This window comes from Engraulis encrasicolus, chromosome 7 (assembly GCF_034702125.1).
Source record: "Engraulis encrasicolus isolate BLACKSEA-1 chromosome 7, IST_EnEncr_1.0, whole genome shotgun sequence".
NCBI lineage: Eukaryota > Metazoa > Chordata > Actinopteri > Clupeiformes > Engraulidae > Engraulis > Engraulis encrasicolus.
The window spans coordinates 52,011,260-52,030,763 of record NC_085863.1 but is presented as its reverse complement, the minus strand read 5'-3'; the positions used below and the strand labels follow the sequence as shown (position 1 = coordinate 52,030,763).

At 46.1% G+C, this 19,504-nt stretch overlaps 1 protein-coding gene across 1 annotated transcript in view; it reads left to right on the top strand.

Moving 5' to 3' along the window:
* The first annotated feature begins 326 nt into the window (after nt 1-326).
* Nucleotides 327-19,504, top strand: part of arhgef9a (Cdc42 guanine nucleotide exchange factor (GEF) 9a) — a 57,596-nt gene continuing 38,418 nt past the window's right edge. The window contains exons 1-3 of the mRNA XM_063202641.1: nt 327-927; nt 16,209-16,388; nt 17,974-18,063. Of these exons, the coding sequence (XP_063058711.1) occupies nt 838-927; nt 16,209-16,388; nt 17,974-18,063 (360 nt within the window). The 5' untranslated portion in view covers nt 327-837. The remainder of the gene's footprint in view (nt 928-16,208; nt 16,389-17,973; nt 18,064-19,504) is intronic.

Genomic DNA, 19,504 nt, shown 5'->3' with positions numbered 1-19,504 from the left:
CTTGGACATGGATTTCACATTTGACATGTTGACAAGTTTGAACATTGGTGCTATACTCTCTTCCGAGCCAGCAAGAACTTCAGCTACACTACATGCATGCATACACACAGCCCCCACACGCCAAAATGCACACACCTCCAGTTCTGATTGACGGTCGGTTTCTCTCACTGAATGGTTGGGGTTCTACTGCACGCTCTAAGCGCCGCCCCGACTCCAGCTCAGTGTGTTACGCGAGGAAGGATGCGGTTGCAGCCTCCCACGTTACCGTGATAACGGCTCATGACCGGGCCCGCACTCTACATATATCATACAGTTTTAGGGGGAGAGAACGGACGGCGCGTCAGGCGCGCCGAGAAGCACCGGGGTCGACAGGAGTGCTTTATTTTTCTTTCTAAATGGTACAGACATTGATGATGATGAAGATGATGACGGTGAGGATGATCCTGCTTCCGTAAGCGTCTTTAAAAATCATGGTCTCGGCTGTCATAAGTGGGAAGAGGAAGAGGAGGTGTTGATGATGATATGCGTTTTATGCCGTTTTTTCCCATTCGTCGTAACGATGGTGGATGCATGGACTATCCCCCTGCGCCTATAAGGCTCCGGCTGACCGCAACCTTCCTTCCGAAACACCCCCGTCAATTATCACCTCCTTTTCGTGCCGTGCCGTGACCTTGGATGTACAAAAGGGGGTGTTTTGTTTACCGTGTGTCCGTGGACAAGGCTGCTTTGCCGCTTGCAAACACCGCTGCAATGTTCCCCTTGGTTCGGCGTTAATGGATGTGCTCTTGCGCCACAGTTTGCCCGCCTGCGCGCTGACAGTCTCACGGCTATAGCACTATGGAAACGGGAGAACGAGAGCGAGTGCGCGTACACAGTGACAGAGGGGGATACCCGGTGCTCCAACATGGCCCCAGAGATGTTAATGACGTTGGTATATTTTGTATAACCCTCACCATGGTTTTGTTCTGTTCCGTCATTTTCGCTGATGGTGCTTGTTTTCATGTTGACATGGCCTGTGAGAGAGTCGTGTGTGTGGTCACCTCATTGTTATGTTAGCAGCCCCGGAGCATCCTCCTAGCCCCGTGTTCAAGGGCCGAGCATCCTGGTGCCCATTGGCAGCCGGTGATGGCGATTTGAGTTTGTTCAGGATTCTTCCCAATTAAACTGGTCTCGTGTTATTTGTGATTTTCATATGGTAACGGTGTGTTTGCGAGAATGCTCCTTGGACACCAGGCACACGCTGCGCTCTCGTGGTGGTCTCGTTTCTGTGTTCCAGTTCCACATGCGACCGTTCGTTCTGCCTAAAAATAGTTCACACAGACAGTTAGCTAGGGCAGGTTAAATGTTCAGCAATATCTGCACTGAAATGTATGGGTTTGATGTCCTATTTTGTCTACTTTAGTCCTCGGAGACCTCACCGGTGTCACCATGGACACCTACCTCGGAGTTCAGTAGCACCACGGCCTTGAGGCAGACCAACAAAAGCTCACACTCAACTTAAGCCACACACTGAGCAGTTATGACACACATTGGAATCACATTGTGTACCCCAACAAACATATCCTAATTTGATTAAGTGCAATAGGCTATGCTGCTTATGAATATGAATTCAGCTGTATTATTTTAAGCCTGATAGTCACCAGTCTACAAGTATAAAGCAGCCAAAGTAGTGACAATTTGATGTTAACTCATGCCCATCATCCGTAGTCATTGCTTCTGCTTGAGACCGGTGGCTACCTTACCATACCAAGTGATTTAGTGTCTCGTTCAGTCTGCTGGTCCTACCATGCTGGTCCATCCGTCCCTTGTCTTGCTCCTGGTATATTTTGGAAATAAAGCTTTCCACATGACTAGGATAGCAATGGACAATCAATATTCTCCATCATGGCCATTCATTGAAGTTAATGTCATTGTAGTAATGGGGTAGTAAACAGTTTCCTGGGGTAATGCCTCCAGACCATAATAAGATAGCCTGCACATGGTCATTATGAGGGGCTGTCCCCTTGCTGGCTGTGACCTGGCTGTGACATTGCTGGCAAGGCCCCTCTGAAAATAGCAGGAAGGAATGCTTATAGATAGACCCCATTACCATTTGAGCACAGATTATTATTACAAGGTTGAGGTAGCACTGTGTGAACGTATGTATGGAAACGCATCACAAGTAATTGTGAATGTAATTAGCTTGAAGTGAACTACTGAAGCGAACTGTTGGATCAGTATATTTTCTGGTTGAGTACAGAATACAGACATTATACTGTACGCTTGCCTTGCATCGACATAGGGGAGCTCAGAAGGACATTCTCACTGTAAGTACGGTTTAGTAATACTGTCTGCTTACTTACTGTAGATTAGGTTATCATATATGATATCACATAGAGACTATTGAAATTTGAACCAATGAAAAGAAGTGCTGGTGTTTCTTTGTACATATGTTCTGTTGGCAAAACATTGACATTTGCCGGTTAACTAGGCCTTCTCATTATTCCGAATCTAAATATGGAGTGGTTGAACTGTTAAACACTCTTTGGCTGACCTCATTGTAAGCCAACCTCCTTAACGAGCCGTGAGCATGTGCACAAGGCATGGCAGTCAGTAATGACTGGCCATTTATTTTGGATAGCAACATGACCCAAAACCTGGCAGACGCAGACAGACAGACAGACAGACATGGAGAACATCTAGACTAGAGCACCCTCAAAACAATATGCTTCAAAATTGACGGTTTGGGACAGAGGAGCTATTTATGGTTTTTTATTGTGTTACTATGACAACTGGGGATCTCTACACGACTGCGGCCTTAAATTATGGGATTGGAGGATTTTTTTGGGGTGGTAAACAATGCCTTGTCACCTATGGAGAACAGTTAACCATTTGTACACTGTTGCAGCACAAATAGCATAATCATAATACTGTGGGTTGATTGAAGGATGGGCCGTTAAATTTGTGAATCCTCAATGATACAGGAGCTGAATAATCGATTCGTTTTGTTGCATGTGTGTGGGTGTGTGCACATGTGCGCGCGTGCTGTAGGCATATCAGTGAGCATGACAGTGAGTGAGCGTGTGTATATGTGCGTCCTCATGCATCTATACATGCGTATGCACAGCAAGGGAGATATGTCTTCCTGGGCCTTTTTTTTCCCGACACACATGTGAGAGAGTTATACACGCAGCTTTGATGATGAGCTTTGGTTCTCTGGGTATTTTTGAAAGGCGGAGAGACGTAAAGCAGTGGCACAGTCACACTCTTACCATACGCTTTACCACATGGCACAGCACAGCACAGTACAGCACAGCACAGTACACGACAGCACAGCACGGCACAGCACAGCACAGCACAGCACAAGGCAGTAGCCTGGCACGGCAAAGCACAGAACAGCACAGCACAGCACAGCACAGCACCGCACAAGGCAGTAGCCTGGCACAGCACAGCACAGCACGGCACAGCACGGCACAGCACGGCACACAGCACAAGGCAGTAGCCTGGCACGGCAAAGCACAGCACAGCACAGCACAGCACAGCACAACACAACACTTACCACAGCAAGGCACAGCAGAACACAGCACAGCACTACACACCACAATTCAACACAACACAATGTAGCACAGCACAACACATTATAGCATATCACAGCACAACACAATACAGTAGGCTACAACACAGCTTAGTGAAACACAGCACAGATCAACAGCGCTTTTGTACCACAGCACAGCACAGCTACACTCAGCACAGCACAGCACAGCACAGCATAGCTACGCTCAGCACAGCACAGCACAGCACAGCACAGCACAGCACAGCACAGCACAGCACAGCACAGCACAGCACAGCACAGCACAGCACAGCATAGCTACGCTCAGCACAGCACAGCACAGCACAGCATAGCAGAGCACACAGTGCAGCTAGGCTAGGCTAAGCACAGCACAGCACAGCTTGGCTAAACTAAACTAAGCTCAGCTCAGCTCAGCGCAGCTCAGTTTAACTCAACATAGCGAAGCTCAACTCCGCTCAACTCCACACACCACAGCACAGCACAGCACAGCATGGCACAGCATGATGCTGCTGCTGGAGCTGTGCTGCAGGGCTCCCTCCTTCCCACCTCCCACTTCCCACCGTTCCCAGTAGCCTCAAACTGGAGCGTGCACGTCACATCACATCCTCCATCCTCCTTTATGCAGAGCAGCGGTGGCGGTGGCGGTGGCGGTAGCGGCGGCGGCGTGTCGTGTTCACATGGAGAGGCACGTGGGCCTAAAAATAGCACGCCTGGTGTTCAAAAGAGGCCTAGAAATGGGAGTGAGAAACGTCAAATTTAGCTCCGTCTCTCTGGCTTGGGAGAGAGAGAGAGAGAGACATAGACAAAGAGAGAGAGAGAGAGAGAGAGAGAGAGAGAGAGAGAGAGAGAGAGAGAGCCTGGGTTGTGAAATGAGACGTGTTGAGTTGGGAGATGCGTTGAGTTGTGTGTGTGTTGAGTTGAGAGACAGAGAGAGACATCAGAGGGAGTCAGGATGTACGTAGACTACGTACTATGCTAATCAGTCATTACTGTACTTGCGTAGTGTAGGAATCTTCACTCACTTCACTCCTATACTTCACTCATACGCATAGCAGATTTTGCATTGTTAACTCAACACTTTAAAGAGTTGACCAACACTCGTGGTGTTTGTACTACTCAATGAGTACAATTGCAGTTGAATTAGAGTACCACTGTACAACAGTGGTCTCCGATTATTTTTCTCCAAGGGCCAAATGATGTGGCGCAAGTGAGGCTGTGGGCCAAACCAACGCCCCAAACCAATGAGAAACAAGTTCGATTTCAGGACAGAGAACAGATTTTCGCTTTTCCGTTTCCCTTTCCTGTTAACGTCTATTATGAGACTGTTAGCATAAGATCTAACTCTCTGTGAATGCTTTGGAGAGGTATGACCAACGGAAGATGTAGTGATCGCACACAATTAAATTTCCATTTCTTCTAACCTCATGGCAGGCCAAATGTTTGCCATGCCTGGGCCGGATTTTGACCGTGAGCCTTTGTTTGGAGACCAAGGCTGTACAATTTACTGTAAATCCAGGCATCATCATCCTGTGTGTGTAGCCTATGCAGCCTATGCAGTACTGTATGCACGGGAGCTGAGCTGCATTTAGTTATGCATATGGGGGGGAGAAAGGTCTGTTGTAGAGGTGGTGTGTTGTTGCTCTCTGGCTGATGTCTGCAATGCAATTCATTTTGGAATCCCATCTTGGGTTTTGCTGCAGAGGGTTCTCTCAGAGGATCCCAGCGAAGCATTGTCTTCTCTTCTGCGTTCGTTTTCCAGCATTGTGTTGGTGTGTGTGTGCGTGTGCGTGTGTGTGCGTCCGTGTGTGTGTGTGTGTGTGTGTGTGTGTGTGTGTGTGTGTGTGTGTGTGTGTGTGTGTCTGTGTGCCTGTGTATGTGTGCCTGTGTATGTGTGCCTGTGTGTGTGTGCACGCTGGGGTACCTAGTGAGTGTGTTCGTATGTGTCTTCTTGTGTGTGTGTCTGTGGACTATGTGTGTTTATCTGCCTATGCGTAGTAGGGTTGTGTGTATGTTTGTGTATGTGTTACGGGGTATTCTGCCAGGAGAGAGAGAGAGAGAGAGGAAAAAGAGAGAGAGAGAGAGAGAGAGAGAGAGAGAGAGAGAGAGAGAGAGAGAGAGAGAGAGAGAGAGAGAGAGAGAGAAAGAGAGCTGCGTAGTAGGGGTGTGTGTATGTACATGTATGTGTTAGGGGGTACTGTGCCAGGAGAGAGAGAGAGAGAGAGAGAGAGAGAGAGAGAAAGAGAGATGCGTAGTAGGGGAGTGTGTATGTATGTGTTAGGAGGTACTCTGCCAGGAGAGAGAGAGAGAGAGAGAGAGAGAGGGGAGAGAGAGAGAGGGAGGTAGAGAGAGAGGAGTGTGTTCTGTGTGGCAGGCAGCTGAGGATGGCCACGTGTGCATCTGCTCCGTCCTCGCTCGGGGAACGCTCACAAACGCTCCGGATGCCGATTGCGTAACACACTCTCAGCCAGTCAGGTGGAGGGGGAAAAAAAGTTGCTTGGGAGATTGGGAGACTCCTGTGTTTCAGCGGAGGAGGAGGAGGAGGAGGAGGAGGGAAATGAGGGGGAGGAGAGGAGGAAGAAAAGAGATGAGGGAGAGGAAGAGGAAAAGGGAAAGGGAGGGTGAGAATGAGGGAGGGAGAAGGGAAAGAAGGAAGAGATGGGGAAGGAAGAGGGAGAGGAAGAGGAAAGAGAGGAAGAGGGGGAGGAGAGGAGGAAGAGAAGAGGGTGAAAGAGGAACAGGAGTAAGAGGGTGAGGAAGAAAGGGTTGTGGGATGAAGAAGAGGAGGGCTGAAGAGAAGGGGAGAAGGAGGGAAGAGAGGAAGATGAGGCGAGGAAGAAGGAAAGGGGGAGAGGGAGAAGAAAAGGGAAGAGAGTGAAAAGGGGGAGAAAGAAAGGGTTGTGGGAAAGAAGGAGGAGAAGGGGAGGGAGATGAAGAAGAGGATGGGGGAAGAAGAGAAGAGAAGGGGAGTTGGAGAAGGAGGGGAGAAAAGAAGATGATGAGAAGAAGGGGGGAAGAGAGCAGGAAGGGGGAAGGGGAAAAAAGGAGAGAAATGGGGGGGTGGGGGGAGAAGAGAAGGGGGGAGGAAGAGGAAAGAAAGGGTGAGCATGAGAGAGGGAGAGAGGGAGAGAGAGGGAGGGGTGTGTGGGGAGGGGGTGGTCTGGTACCTGAGTGCTTGCTTTAGTGCTCGCCTCTCTCTACCTTTCTACCTCCTCCTTGCACCTGAACTCCCATAGCACATCTCCTGTGAAGTGACTGCAGACAATGAATATACACTTCAGACAAGTTTTTCAGACCTAAAGTGGTGTGTGACTGTGTGTGTGTGTGTGTGTGTGTGTGTGTGTGTGTGTGTGTGTGTGTGTGTGTGTGTGTGTGTGTGTGTGTGTGTGTGTGTGTGTGTGTGAGAGAGAGAGAGAGAGAGAGAGTACAAGCCAGTGTACCTATGCGTATGTGTGTGTTTGTGTGTACAAGCCTGCGTGTGTGTGTGTGTGTGTGTGTGTGTGTGCACGTGCGTGCGCGCGCGCGTGTGTGTACACTGTGTATGGTCTTCAGCATGTGTATACTAGTATCTGTGTGTGTGTGCACTGTGTATGGTGTGTACACTGTGTGCATGCGTGTCTATATTTGTGTGGGTTCAGGTATATATTTATATAATTCCATTATCACCGCGAAGCCTTTTGTGGGTGCATGAGTGAGCGCATCACAGATAGATTACAAGCACATCAAAGGCACATCTCCTCTCTGTTCTCCCTCCTCCCTCCTTATATGAATGTGTGGACTGGATCCCCTGCGGGTGGGTGGGGGATGAGGGGTTTGCGGTGGTTGGGTGGGAGGTGGTATTGGGGGTTGTTGATTTCACAGTGCATTGATTTCGGTTCCAGTTGTGTTCACACTGCTTCGGGACCCCATAATCTCGGGACTTTGTACCCGATTAATCTGCGGGGCATGTAACCGGGGCGCTACACACAATGACAGCTTTTAGGGACCATATTGATTTGTGTTCACTAAACACGCATTGGATGGAGCCCCTTTCCTCTTCTTCCTCCTCCTCCAAGTAACCAATTTTCAATCACGGGACGGGAGTGTGTCACGTTTGAGATAGAGCGTCCTGATAAGACTAGCAGGACTTTGTATCGGGGGGAGATGGTGCTGGAGATGGGAGCCGAGAGGAGGGATAACACGTCTTGCTACACAGGGATAACCTGGGGGGCGTATCAGGCTGCATTATGGGGGCTTTGTGCAGTAATAAAGCAACAAAGCTCCTCGGGGCCTCGTGGCATTATTGTGTGTGTGTGTGTGTGTGTGTTGTGTGTGTGTGTTGTGTGTGTATGTGTGCATGTGTATGTGTGTTGTGTGTGTGTGTGTGTGTGTGTGTGTGTGTTTGATGCATGTGTTGTGTGCAATATGTGTGTGTTTGTGTGTGTGTGCGCGTGTTAGAGTGGGGGGGCAATTCAAAGGTCCTCTGAGGTAGCGCTAGGTGGTTATCCCACTTGCTGTTTCGGCAACGTGGTTGCACCCTAAAAAAAATAATGTTTTTAAATGATTCTCTTGTTCTCTGGAGCGAGAGAGGGTCTATGTCTAACCGTAACATTAGATGAAAGAAAGGTTTGGAATGGTTTTTGGTTGTAGTGGGGAGCATTAAAGTGGTCCTGCGAGGTAGCAGCACTAAGGCTGGTTATCCGGCAGGTTGTCTTAAACATCAGCCTGTACTCACAGATTTCTGTGAAATGGACATGGACCCTTGAGACACGAAATTTGTGGCAGTTTCACAGATTTAGCCAAAAATGCTTTTTTTTGTAAAAAAAATAAAATTCGGGAGAAGCGTAATGAATTTTGACCTAATTACCACCTGCATTCTATTCTCCGCTCAACCATCAATCGTTGGAATTCAGGGCGATAAGATAGGCACGCCTATTCACCCACCTGAAACTCATTCTCCACTGAGCCATCATTCGGTGTAATTTCAGCGTACTGAAGTTTGGAACGGCCCTTAATTAATTACACAGCATTTATTCTCTGCGCACCTGTCTCCAGTCAGAAATTTGCTTTCTCACTCGCACCCACCACCTTCCCCGTTCACCTCGCCTCCGTTGCTGTTTGGACGACTCATCAGGCTTACCTCTGCCAGAGCTCTCAGTCACACTCTGTACTCCCGAGTTTGAGAATGTCTACCGCATAGACATTTCTTGGCTGTGGCAGTACTTCAGCACCACGGCCAGCAATCACGCCCCATAAATCCACCTAATCCAACTATCTCAGCTTCTCGAGTGGAGTGGTTCGCCTGTGTGCACCCCGTGAAGCACAAGGCTCTGGGAACATAGAGCTGTGGGAATATAAAGAAAATAAAGAATATATAGAACTTCTGTGGGCCAATGACGGAGAGCACTTCCATGACCCCATCACAGAATTTTGGCATTTAAAAAAAAACTGCCACAGATTTTGGGCCACAATGATCCATGTTCATTTCACAGAATTCTGTGAGATCATGTTGCGAGCTCGGTTACAGTTCAGAGAAATAAAGGTTGTTCCGCATGGCTCCATGGAGAGTGAACCATTAACTCCGAAGTTCCACACAATAAATGGCTCTTCAGAGCCTCAGCTTGTTATGGGCTCTATAAGAAAATGGTGATTTGATGGTTGGTTGTGGTGGGAAGCATTAAAATACTCCTGTGAGGTATCAGCACTGAGGCTGGTCATCCCGCCTGCTGATTACAGGCTAGAAATATGAAGGTTGATCTCTGCATGGTCCCATGGAGTTTGAAAACACAATGTTGAACCATTAAGTCAGAATGGTCTGAAATGATTCTTTGGAGCTGATAGTGGACTGGTCTGTGTTATGGTGTCAAATGACCATCTGAGGAATCTGTGATTTGATGGTTGGCTGTAGTGGGAAGCATTACGTTAATTGGTCCTGTGAGTTAGCGCTATGGCTGGGTATCCCAAATACATTCTGTGTCTTAGCAACATGGCTGCAGCCTGGATGAATAAAGGCTGTGAAATGGTGGTTTAGATATCAAGATGTGTCCATGGCGAGTGACAACACAGTGTTAAATCAAGCTGTTAAACAGTGTTGAATCGTTATATTGTCAGAAGTTCTACACATTTGAAATGGCTCTTCAATGCTTCACCTTAGCCTCTTAGTGCAGATGGGGTCGCCAGCGTCACTATTTGGTGAAAATACATCAACTACATCATAACAACATTGCTATGACATTACAGAGAGCCTTAAGTGACAGATTAAGACATAGCCATAGACTCTGTGCTAAAATGGGTGAAATGGTTTTGTGTTAGTTCGGCATCAAGTGGTTTTCTTGTAGTAGTTCTCTGACTGGTACCTGGATGGTTGTTCTGTACCGAGGAATGAGTAAAAAGATGAGGAGGTACAGTAGGATATCAGTAAGCCTAATTATCCCATCCAGTGATCTGTCCACAATAGAGCGATGATAATGAAAATTGCTCGGCCTGACCCAGAGCTTTAGTAATGGTTTTGTGAGCTTTCAATTTGGATGGCCTTTCATCATTTAGTACATTGTACGCCCTCATTTGGACACCGAACCATCACAAAACGGCCAACAATTGTCTTTGTAATATTTTCTTGAAAGATTATGTGCGAGGAAGGTAGAAGGGCAAGTTATAAATATACTCATTGTGTTCGATTCACTGGAGACATTATTACTTATTGTAATTCTGATTTTTGCATGAAGTTGTACAAGGTCATTTGTCATGTGATTTACTCTATACAAGACCTCCCTCTAAGATCTACTCTCTTGATTCTAAAGAAATCTTGCATTTCAACATACGATGGAAATATCACAGGTAATTCGTTCCAAGCATGAGCAGAAATGGTGGCAAGCTGAACACTCCTTTGACATGCACACGCAGTTCTGTATTTCTTTTAACCTTTGCTTAACACGGCCCTTGTACCGTACTGTGTATATATAAATCTGCATGATGCAATGCATTGTACACCGCAGTGTGTGTATTCCTTTCCATTGCTGCTTGCAGCAGTGAGAACTTCTTCTTGGTTTGCATCGCATCGCCACACCAGCAACCCCCCTCCCCCCTCTCCAGGGCGCTAATGCGTTGTTATGCATTCTGCATCTGCATGGTTAAGTGCACACATCTACGGGGACAAGCAGTGATTACCCCATCTAAACTAATTACGTCCAATGAGATGTTGATACCGCGGGACATAAGAGGAACAGCCACAGATGATTCAATCAGCTCCAGCACCGTTGCTTTACTATATTTACACTGGGGCCTGTGCTGTGACACCATGCTATGTGTCTGTAAATACGCAGTCTCTCTCTACACCAAAAAGAGGAGAATGTATTACAAATGCTTGATGTGCGCGCTGGCTAGCTGATGCATACACATTCAGTTTTGCAACATGCTGCTAATACTGCTACTGCTGCAGTCGCAGTTGGAGCGTTATGGTTTATGTGCATTAACGTGTCATGTTTACAGTGTAATGTGTAGTCTAGCATGTTGTTGTTGTTGATGTGTTTTAATTGAGTGTGTGTTATGCAAAAGGGTCACAGAGCCAGATGTTTGTAGGTCATGAAAAATGTCACTTTGATGATGCGTTGGTGATGCTTACTTCTGACCTACTGTATATGCAGATGCAATGTGAAACATGTGACCTTACTGTACCATGTGGAGTCTATAGTACTGTCTATTCAAACCTTTTGGTCATTATACAGTATATCTTTGTAAGAACTGAATTTCATAAGTTTATACGGAAGGTTCCTAAAGTTGCCTTTGTCAGGTGCAGAAGTGTCTTGTGTTTTCACACAGCTATATGTCAGAATTGTTGTCTGGTTGGCTGGTAAAGGCTTTAAGATGGCTTCCCCTATCCACTCCACTCTATCCTCCTTTTCTCCCATGTCTTCCCGTCGTTACGGTATACAACGTTATTATTAAGGTTTGGGCGGGATCTCAGCCCACTTGGTGTGGCGGTGGTGTGGCGCAATGTGATTGCACACTGGGGCTTACGTAAGACCTTTTGCTGTTTACACTGGGGGGAAAAGCACATTACACGCAAGGAATCAGTCACAGACATAATAAGGCCAATTACAAAGTGCTGCCCACGAGCTTCCTCTGTGATCAGGTGTGGGGAGAGGGATGGTAACATTGGAGAAAAGAGAGGGGGAAAGAAAAAAGCTTGCGCTTTGCGGACTCTTGCGGTACTACTTAAGCCTGTCAGATGTAGTGTAGCTATAACTAACAGCCCCTTGACAACAGCAGCAAGCAGCAGCAGCAGAAAGATGTGACACTCGCTTCATCTCCAAACTTCTGAGAGTTTTTATTTATCTGTTAAGCACTTCAAAGTGCCTTGGTCTCATTGTTGGTTGTTGGATTTTTCGTTGTTGTTGCTCCTTGCAAACACCATTTCATCATTTCTGTCCTTTTTTCTGTCAGGAAGAGAGAGAGAGAGAGAGAGAGAGAGAGAGAGAGAGAGAGAGAGAGAGAGAGAGAGAGAGAGAGAGAGAGAGAGAGAGAGAGAGAGAGAGAGAGAGAGTTATTTTTGGCCTTGTCCTGTCATCCTCTATCAAAACACAATGTGTGCTAAAACAACGCTGACTTGGATAGACTCTCGCGGGCATATGGCCATTTAACACTTGACTTGTTACATTCCCATGGACACCATAGACGTAGTAGACCTACGTAGGTATGTGATGATGATGATGGGGGAAGCTGACATGAGGTGTGTGTGTGTGTGTGTGTGTGTGTGTGTGTGTGTGTGTGTGTGTGTGTGTGTGTGTGTGTGTGTGTGTGTGTGTGTGTGTGTGTGTGTGTGTGTGTGTGTGTGTGTGTGTGTGTGTGTGTGTGTGTACGTGCATGTGGGGGGTGTTTATGTAACTATATGACAGCTGGAAAGCGATGAGTAATGCTTTACTGGGCGTGCAGCTGTGAGGCACAGCTGGAGAGCCCTGTACAGTGATGATGCACAAAGTTGCTTTGCCCTAGGATTGCACTATAGCACTGCTGCTTCAAGAGGAGCTACCCGTAGAGCTAACATGACTCTCGCCAGATGAATGGGGTCCGCCTTGCCCCACGAACTTTCATCTGGAGCTATGCGATATGCGTATGTCTGCGAAGGCATGTTTTATTTGTAAAAAATCCTTGCACGTGACTGGGGAAACCATTTTAATGAGGTGCTACTTTAACTACTCACAGATTCGAAAAATAGAGTTGAAATGACGAGTGAGTGCATGCGAGTGGCCATTGTTGTGTGAAACAACTGTTCTGTTTCACTTATTTTACCCTTCTACACTACGTTTGAACTTTGACCACGTCACATGTCTCTGAAAATCCTGCAATCCCGATTGGTTCTACGGCATTTTGATTTGAGAGCAGGGCGAATCTTAGGGAGTCAGGCTACAATTGAGCTGATCTACCAAGCCATACAGTAGCACACTTTGGGGTTAGCGTTAGGCCAAAGATGTTGTTATAGATATTTGACGTCAGCTTTGTTGTGGCACAGGCCGATAGGCTTTCCTCATTTCTTTATCTCTCCTAGTTAGTATGTAATATTATTAAAAAAAGCCTTCAGTCTTAAAATGTTATTTACAGATATGCATGTTTAGTTATAATAATAAATAACTAAATAGATACATAAATAACCAAATGAATAAATAAATAAACAAAACAAATTACGCATGAATATACGTATATGAGTAAGAGGGATTTAGAAAGGTTAGGGTTAGGGTTAGAGTTTGGGTAAGTTAACAGTCTATTGGTAGCTCTGCTCGACAAAGCAGCCCATCTCGACAGAGCCAACCTAGCCTATAGCAGAGGATATACAGAGGTATACAGTATATGCTGCCCAAGCACAATCATCGGCTATGTTTTCCTGCGTTGGTGGCTGGGTGTGTTGTTGTGCTGAATAAAAAAGGCTGTGTTGGCTGAAAGGGGAACGGAAGGTAAAATTTCAGTGAAAGGGTTGCAGCTAGGCGTGTCATTTCTCATTTCCTGTACGGCGGCTTCGTCTGCATAAAAATCATCGTGCTGCTGAAGACGTGCTGTGATTACCCAGTGACAGATGACTAGGGACATTCTCCCTGTCCCCCTTGCCATCCATCTTACACTGTTAGACGGAGAGGAGAGGAGAGGAGAGGAGAGGAGAGGGGTGTGCTGATGTTTTTATTTTTGTGTGTGGACTGGAGGGGTGGGTGGGGGTATTTTGTGTTGAGTATTTGGGGAATACCCAATATTGGAGGCGTTTTGTCTAGTGGTGTGTCTCTGTGTGATTGTCTGGCTTTTGTGGGACATGACGTGACTGGATGTATGGAAGAATCTCTTGTAGTATTTTGATGTGTGAGTGTGTGTCAGTTCCTGTGTGCAGACAGTACTTACAGTATGTCTATTGTTTTTGAATTTTGGGGAAGACCCTATCATAATTTCTCTGTGGAAGTACTGTATGTGCGTTTGTATGTGTATTTGGACGATGATATGAAGAAATTTGGGGAAGACCCTGTTTGTTGTTATTGTTGTATCATTATTTCTTTGTGAGTGTGTGTGTTTGAGAGAGTGAGAGACTCCTGTCTCCTCCAAGTTGCGTGACTCCACTCCACTCCCACAGTGCTACCGGCATTGGCACAGGCCCCGGGACTGGCAAAGGCACTGGCGCTAGGATGGGCATGGGCATGGGTAGGGGGAGCGTTGGTTGGTTGCTCGGTCCTGGCCTCTCTCTCTCTGGTGCCGGAGAGGGAGACAGAGACGAGAGTGTTGAGCGTTGAAGGGGTTCTCTTTTCAGTCAGCCCAGGCCCGACAGACGCTGCCAAGCTCCCCCGCTCATGCTCCCATCTGCCCTGGCAGCGTGACTCCTCTCATGGAGGCCAAGAGGCATTTTGCTGTTTTAACAGGACGGCTAGAACACAGACAGAGTGTGTTACGATGGCTACGGGATGAAATATGAGGGTTTAAGGACAATTAGATTGGAAAAAGTAACGACTTATTTTGCTTTAATAAGTAGGACTGCTAGAATGCAGTGTGTGCGTGCGTGCGTGTGTGTGCTTGCGTGCGTGTGTGTGTGTGTGTGTGTGTGTGTGTGTGTGTGTGTGTGTGTGTGTGTGTGTGTGTGTGTGTGTGTGTGTGTGTGTGTGTGTGTGTGTTTCTATAGCTACGGGATAAAATATAACTGTTTAAGGGGCTGAACATTTAAAGGGATAAAATAATGAGGCACTTTACTGTTGTGACATTTTGCTGTTCTAGAATGTAGCGTGTGTTGTAATTGCTAGGGTTAAACCAGTATTTAGGGCTGGGTAAGTAATCGGATTGGAAAAAAAAATGATTTAGCAGTGAATTATCACCACTTATTGACAATGATCAAGCACATCATTACTAATCGTAGTTAATTCAACTGTTATTTGTTTTTATTATGTAAGCTAGTCTCACGACTTCATATATTGTCTTCATATACTTCATACAATCTCATCTTGTTATCAAATTAGTGTTGAATTTGGAATGGAAATAAGATGTAAATGTGGAAATGTCATGAATTTTACAGATCCTGTGAAAGAGACAGAAATCCCATCTCCACTGTCACATTTTTGACGTTACAATAGCTAGGCTAAATGACTGAGCTAAACACAGTGTGTGATGCCAGTGTTTGGTGATGAGTAATGTAGAAATATGGAAGAAAAAAATGATATTGTGATAATTTTTCTGCCATATTGTCCGGCCTTATGTGTCACAATGCCAGGACTAAATATGAGTGCCGCTACGCCACGCTACCCTATGCTAATGCTAGTGTTTCAGGAATGAGTAATGCGCCTGTTCTCCTGTGCGGTTTATTTAATGGTGATGGACTAGGTGGATGTGTTTTTCGTACCATTCATTTGTTCTTCTTTCTTTCTTTCTTTCTTTTTCGCTTTCTTTCTTTCTTTTCTTTTTTCATCCCTTCAATTATGTTTTTGTTTCCATGCCACCTCTTCCACACCCCTTTATTCTGTTATCCACTCCCTCCTCCATCTTTCCTGTCTCGTGAATAATAATTCCTCCTGCTACTCGTTTTTCCCCCGTCCTCACTTTTTCTGCTTCACTTTCATCTCCTTTCCACAGCTAATTTTCTTTTATCTGCTCTCATCTTTCCCCCTTGCTTCCCTCGCTTCTCCACACTTCTTGTTACCCTTTTTCACCTTTCTTCCTTTCCTGTCTTTTTTCTTTTCCTTTGATTTACTTCCGAGGCCTATTCCTCCCTTCTTCTTCCTCTCCTTCTTCTACCCTTCCTTGTTTTTCCCTCTCTCTCCATCCTTCCTCTACTCATCCTCCTATTTACCCCCCTCTCTATCCTTCATACACTCATTCTCCCACTATCTATCTTGTCAACTTCTTACGACTAACTCTCTATTTCCACATCTCCCCCTATCTCTCTCTCATGCTTGTGCTCTCTGTTTCTCTCTCCCCGCTCTCTATCCTCCTTCTATCTGTATTTTGTCTCTCGCTCTTCCTCCCTCTCTCTCTCCCTCTCTTCCCCCTATTTCTCTCTCTCCCCTCTCTCTCTCCATTCTATCCATCCCATTGGCACCCATTCTGCCCAGTATCTATTTTGTCACTGTTACTAACTCTCTCTCTCTTTTTTCTGCCTCCACCCCCCATTTCTCTCCTTCCCTTTCCTTTTCTCTCCCTCTCCCCCATCTCCTCCCTCCTCCTGCAGCTGATCAGTGGCGGCTCCATCGTGAGCGCGGAGGCAGTATGGGACCACGTGACCATGGCCGACCGGGAGCTGGCCTTCAAGGCAGGCGACGTCATCAAGGTGCTGGACGCGTCCAACAAGGACTGGTGGTGGGGTCAGATCGAGCAGGACGAGGGCTGGTTCCCCGCCAGCTTTGTCAGGGTGAGTGGAGACGTCAAAAAGCAAGGTATCCTCCCTCCGTGTGGAGATGTTGAAAAAAGTGATGAAAAGTAAGGTATTCGCCCTCTGTTGAAAAATATGTTGGAGATGTTGAAAAAAACGTTAACATTTTTTGAAAAGTAAGGTATCCTCCCTCCTGTGCTTCTTGCTCTTCACTATCTGGTGCATCACGGACTGAGGACCGAGTTCAAACTGAGAATTAGAGTCACCGGAGAGTCATGGATGTGGAAGATTGATTTGTGATCTTATTTAGAGCAGTGCCAAACTAATGTGATAACCTAGTAAAAAAAAAAACATTACTTTGGCACTGCTCTAAATAAAAGCACAAAATGTGAATCTTCCACATCTGAGATGGTCCTGTGACTCTCCTTCTCGCTGAGGAAGGCTGCTCCTGTTGGAGGGATGCTGTGGTGTTACCATGGAAGAGGGGGGAGGGGGCATGGTACTGTTGGTGTGAGACTGGGAGTCATGATGGGAGGGCTGATGCACTTTGCAGATTCTATACATGTTGCCCTCCCCTACTTCTCCTTCTCCTCCCCCCTCCCTCCCACTTGTGTGTGTGTGATTGTGTGTGTGTCTAAGCACCCATGTATGCATGCAGGAGAGCGTGTATGCGCACAGAGTGTATGTGCGTGTGTGTGAGTGTGTGAGACATGCTCGCTGTCTGCCATGGGACGTCTCCTCTTGGCCCGGTGCTCTCATCATGATGATGGATGGACGAGTCTCCAGCGGCAACCAAAAGGGGCCACAGCACACTGTGATCTATACTGCCGACATGACAAGCCCCATTGATTGGCTCAAATTGATTGTGTGTTTTTTAATTTATGGTATAAATGAAGAATACAATATTAATGGCAGTTCATTGACACATTGTTTTCAATTAATTTACAAGCATGTGATGTGAGATGGCTTTGAAGGTTCTCTAATCCGTATAGTGGTTTGGATGTGTTGCATAGAATGCTTTTAAAAACTGTAGGCAACACATCTGACGAGCTCTTTCATTCATTGAAATGAAAGCATCTTACACATTCAAATTCTCAGATTTCAATGTATGTTGTGGGGAAATGTAGAATGCTTGTTTTTAAAGTTACATCAAATTTTATGACGTTATTCATGTACTGTGGTCCTTGATGTGGCAGGCTCATGGGAGGTGTGCACAATACATTTTCCAGTGTTGATTCATCACTTATAGAGTTGAATTTAAGACTCATCTTAGTTGGTGTTGTATCATCCCAACATGTCCATTTTTGACTACCTTTGACCAGACTGCAATTTTTGACGTCTAAGGTATGCCCTTGTTGTCAAGATGTGACGCACCCCTTAAAGGCGCCCCCTTGTGGCAGCATAACTTCACTGACGGTTAGGGTTAGTGAAAGGTCTAGGTTTATGAAGGCAGGTATGCCCTCAACGTCAAAAATTGCAGTCTAGTCAATGGTGGTCAGAAATTGACGAGTTGGGAGGAGACTGTGATGTTTAGGTGTTGGACGAACACTGTAAAATGCACTGTGTGGTGGTGATGTGTGAGCGTATTCCTATTTCTTCTGTTTTCCTGCTTTCTTCTCCAAAGGTGGACACCCATTCTCCTCAATCCCAAACCAAACAGCTTTTTTATATCAACCCGATCGCAGCGCCACGCCTCTCAAACACATCTCCTAAGGTGCGTCTGAGCGACTGACTCCTCCCCACGCCCTGACTCCAACCCACCCTTCCCCCATCCCCTCCCCACCCACCCTACATCCTCCCTGGGCTTAGCCTGGTAAAACACCTCCGTATACTTCCATTAGATTCAACTTTATTGTCAGATAAACTGCATTTTGTTATCCTGTATTTACGCATGTGTAATGCCAGTGAAGTTGAATCGGATCTAATCTATTCTAATGTAATGTAATGTGTAATCAAATCTAAGTTGTAAGGTCTTTTGGAAGGGGGCTTGTTAACCAGGCTATCTCATCCTTACCAGGCTATTCCCCACCCTGTTTCCCCCACCCCCTCCAATTCCTCACCCCATTGCGTCTAAGGGTCCGACCCCCACGCTACGCTACGCTACGCTTCTACGTCCTGTTGCTTCTCCGGCTTCCCGTCCAGCTTCTGCCCCGGCTAACGCTACAGCTAACACCTAACACTAATTCTTTCTCTTCATCTCTACTTCAAACTGACTTGCTATTCTCTCTGTCTCTGATTCAAGCAAGCAAGCAAGTACTAGTCTTTCTCTCTCTGCTTCAAGCTAACCGACTAATGTCTCTCTCTGCTTCAAGCTAACCGACTTAAAAGTCTTTCTCTGCTTCAGCTAATTGACTAACTACTATTCCTCTTTCTCTCTGTGTTGCTTGTGCTAACATTCTGCTAACCATATTTTTTGCTATAGCCTGTGCAGTGCAGCTCAGCGGCCTCTGTGTTGTGCCGTGTGAGACAATCATGGATCTTATCTTTTCATTTGTCATTTATATAGTTCATCAGTTGTATTCTGTTTCATGTATCTGTCCTGGCAGAGGTGTCAATTCTATGCTCAGAAATAAAAGACGATTAAATGAAAGAGGGCTAAATAAAATAGACGGCCTCAGTCGTAGCACACATGGCTAAGGCACTGACTAATATGCCGAATATGCTCAGGTTCGATTTCGGACCAAGGTTGTTTCCCGATACTCCCTGTCTCTTTCTCTCCCATTACTTGTGTCTCCTCTCAAGCTGTCCTGTCTAACAAATGGCAAAAACCCCATATATATATATTTTGTTTATATTATATTATATAATATATATATATATATTTAAATTTATTTTATTATTATTTTGAAGACATGTCACGTTCTCAAACACATATGACTTCACTGAAGAGTATCTTGAGTTATCAGCTGATTCAGAGCTGGTTGGATCCAATTTGTGCCAGGTTTTTTTTCCCCTTCTGAACCTGGGATTGACACCTCTGCTATCAGGTGATGTTGTGATGGAATGGAGTGTGGTGTTGGCAGTGCAGTGCAGTGTAGTAGTGGTTTGTAGGCAGTAGCGTAAGCAGGCAGCATGGTGTGAGGTGGGTGGAGGGAGGCTGACACACATGCCACACACACACATACAACACACACACACACACACACACACACACA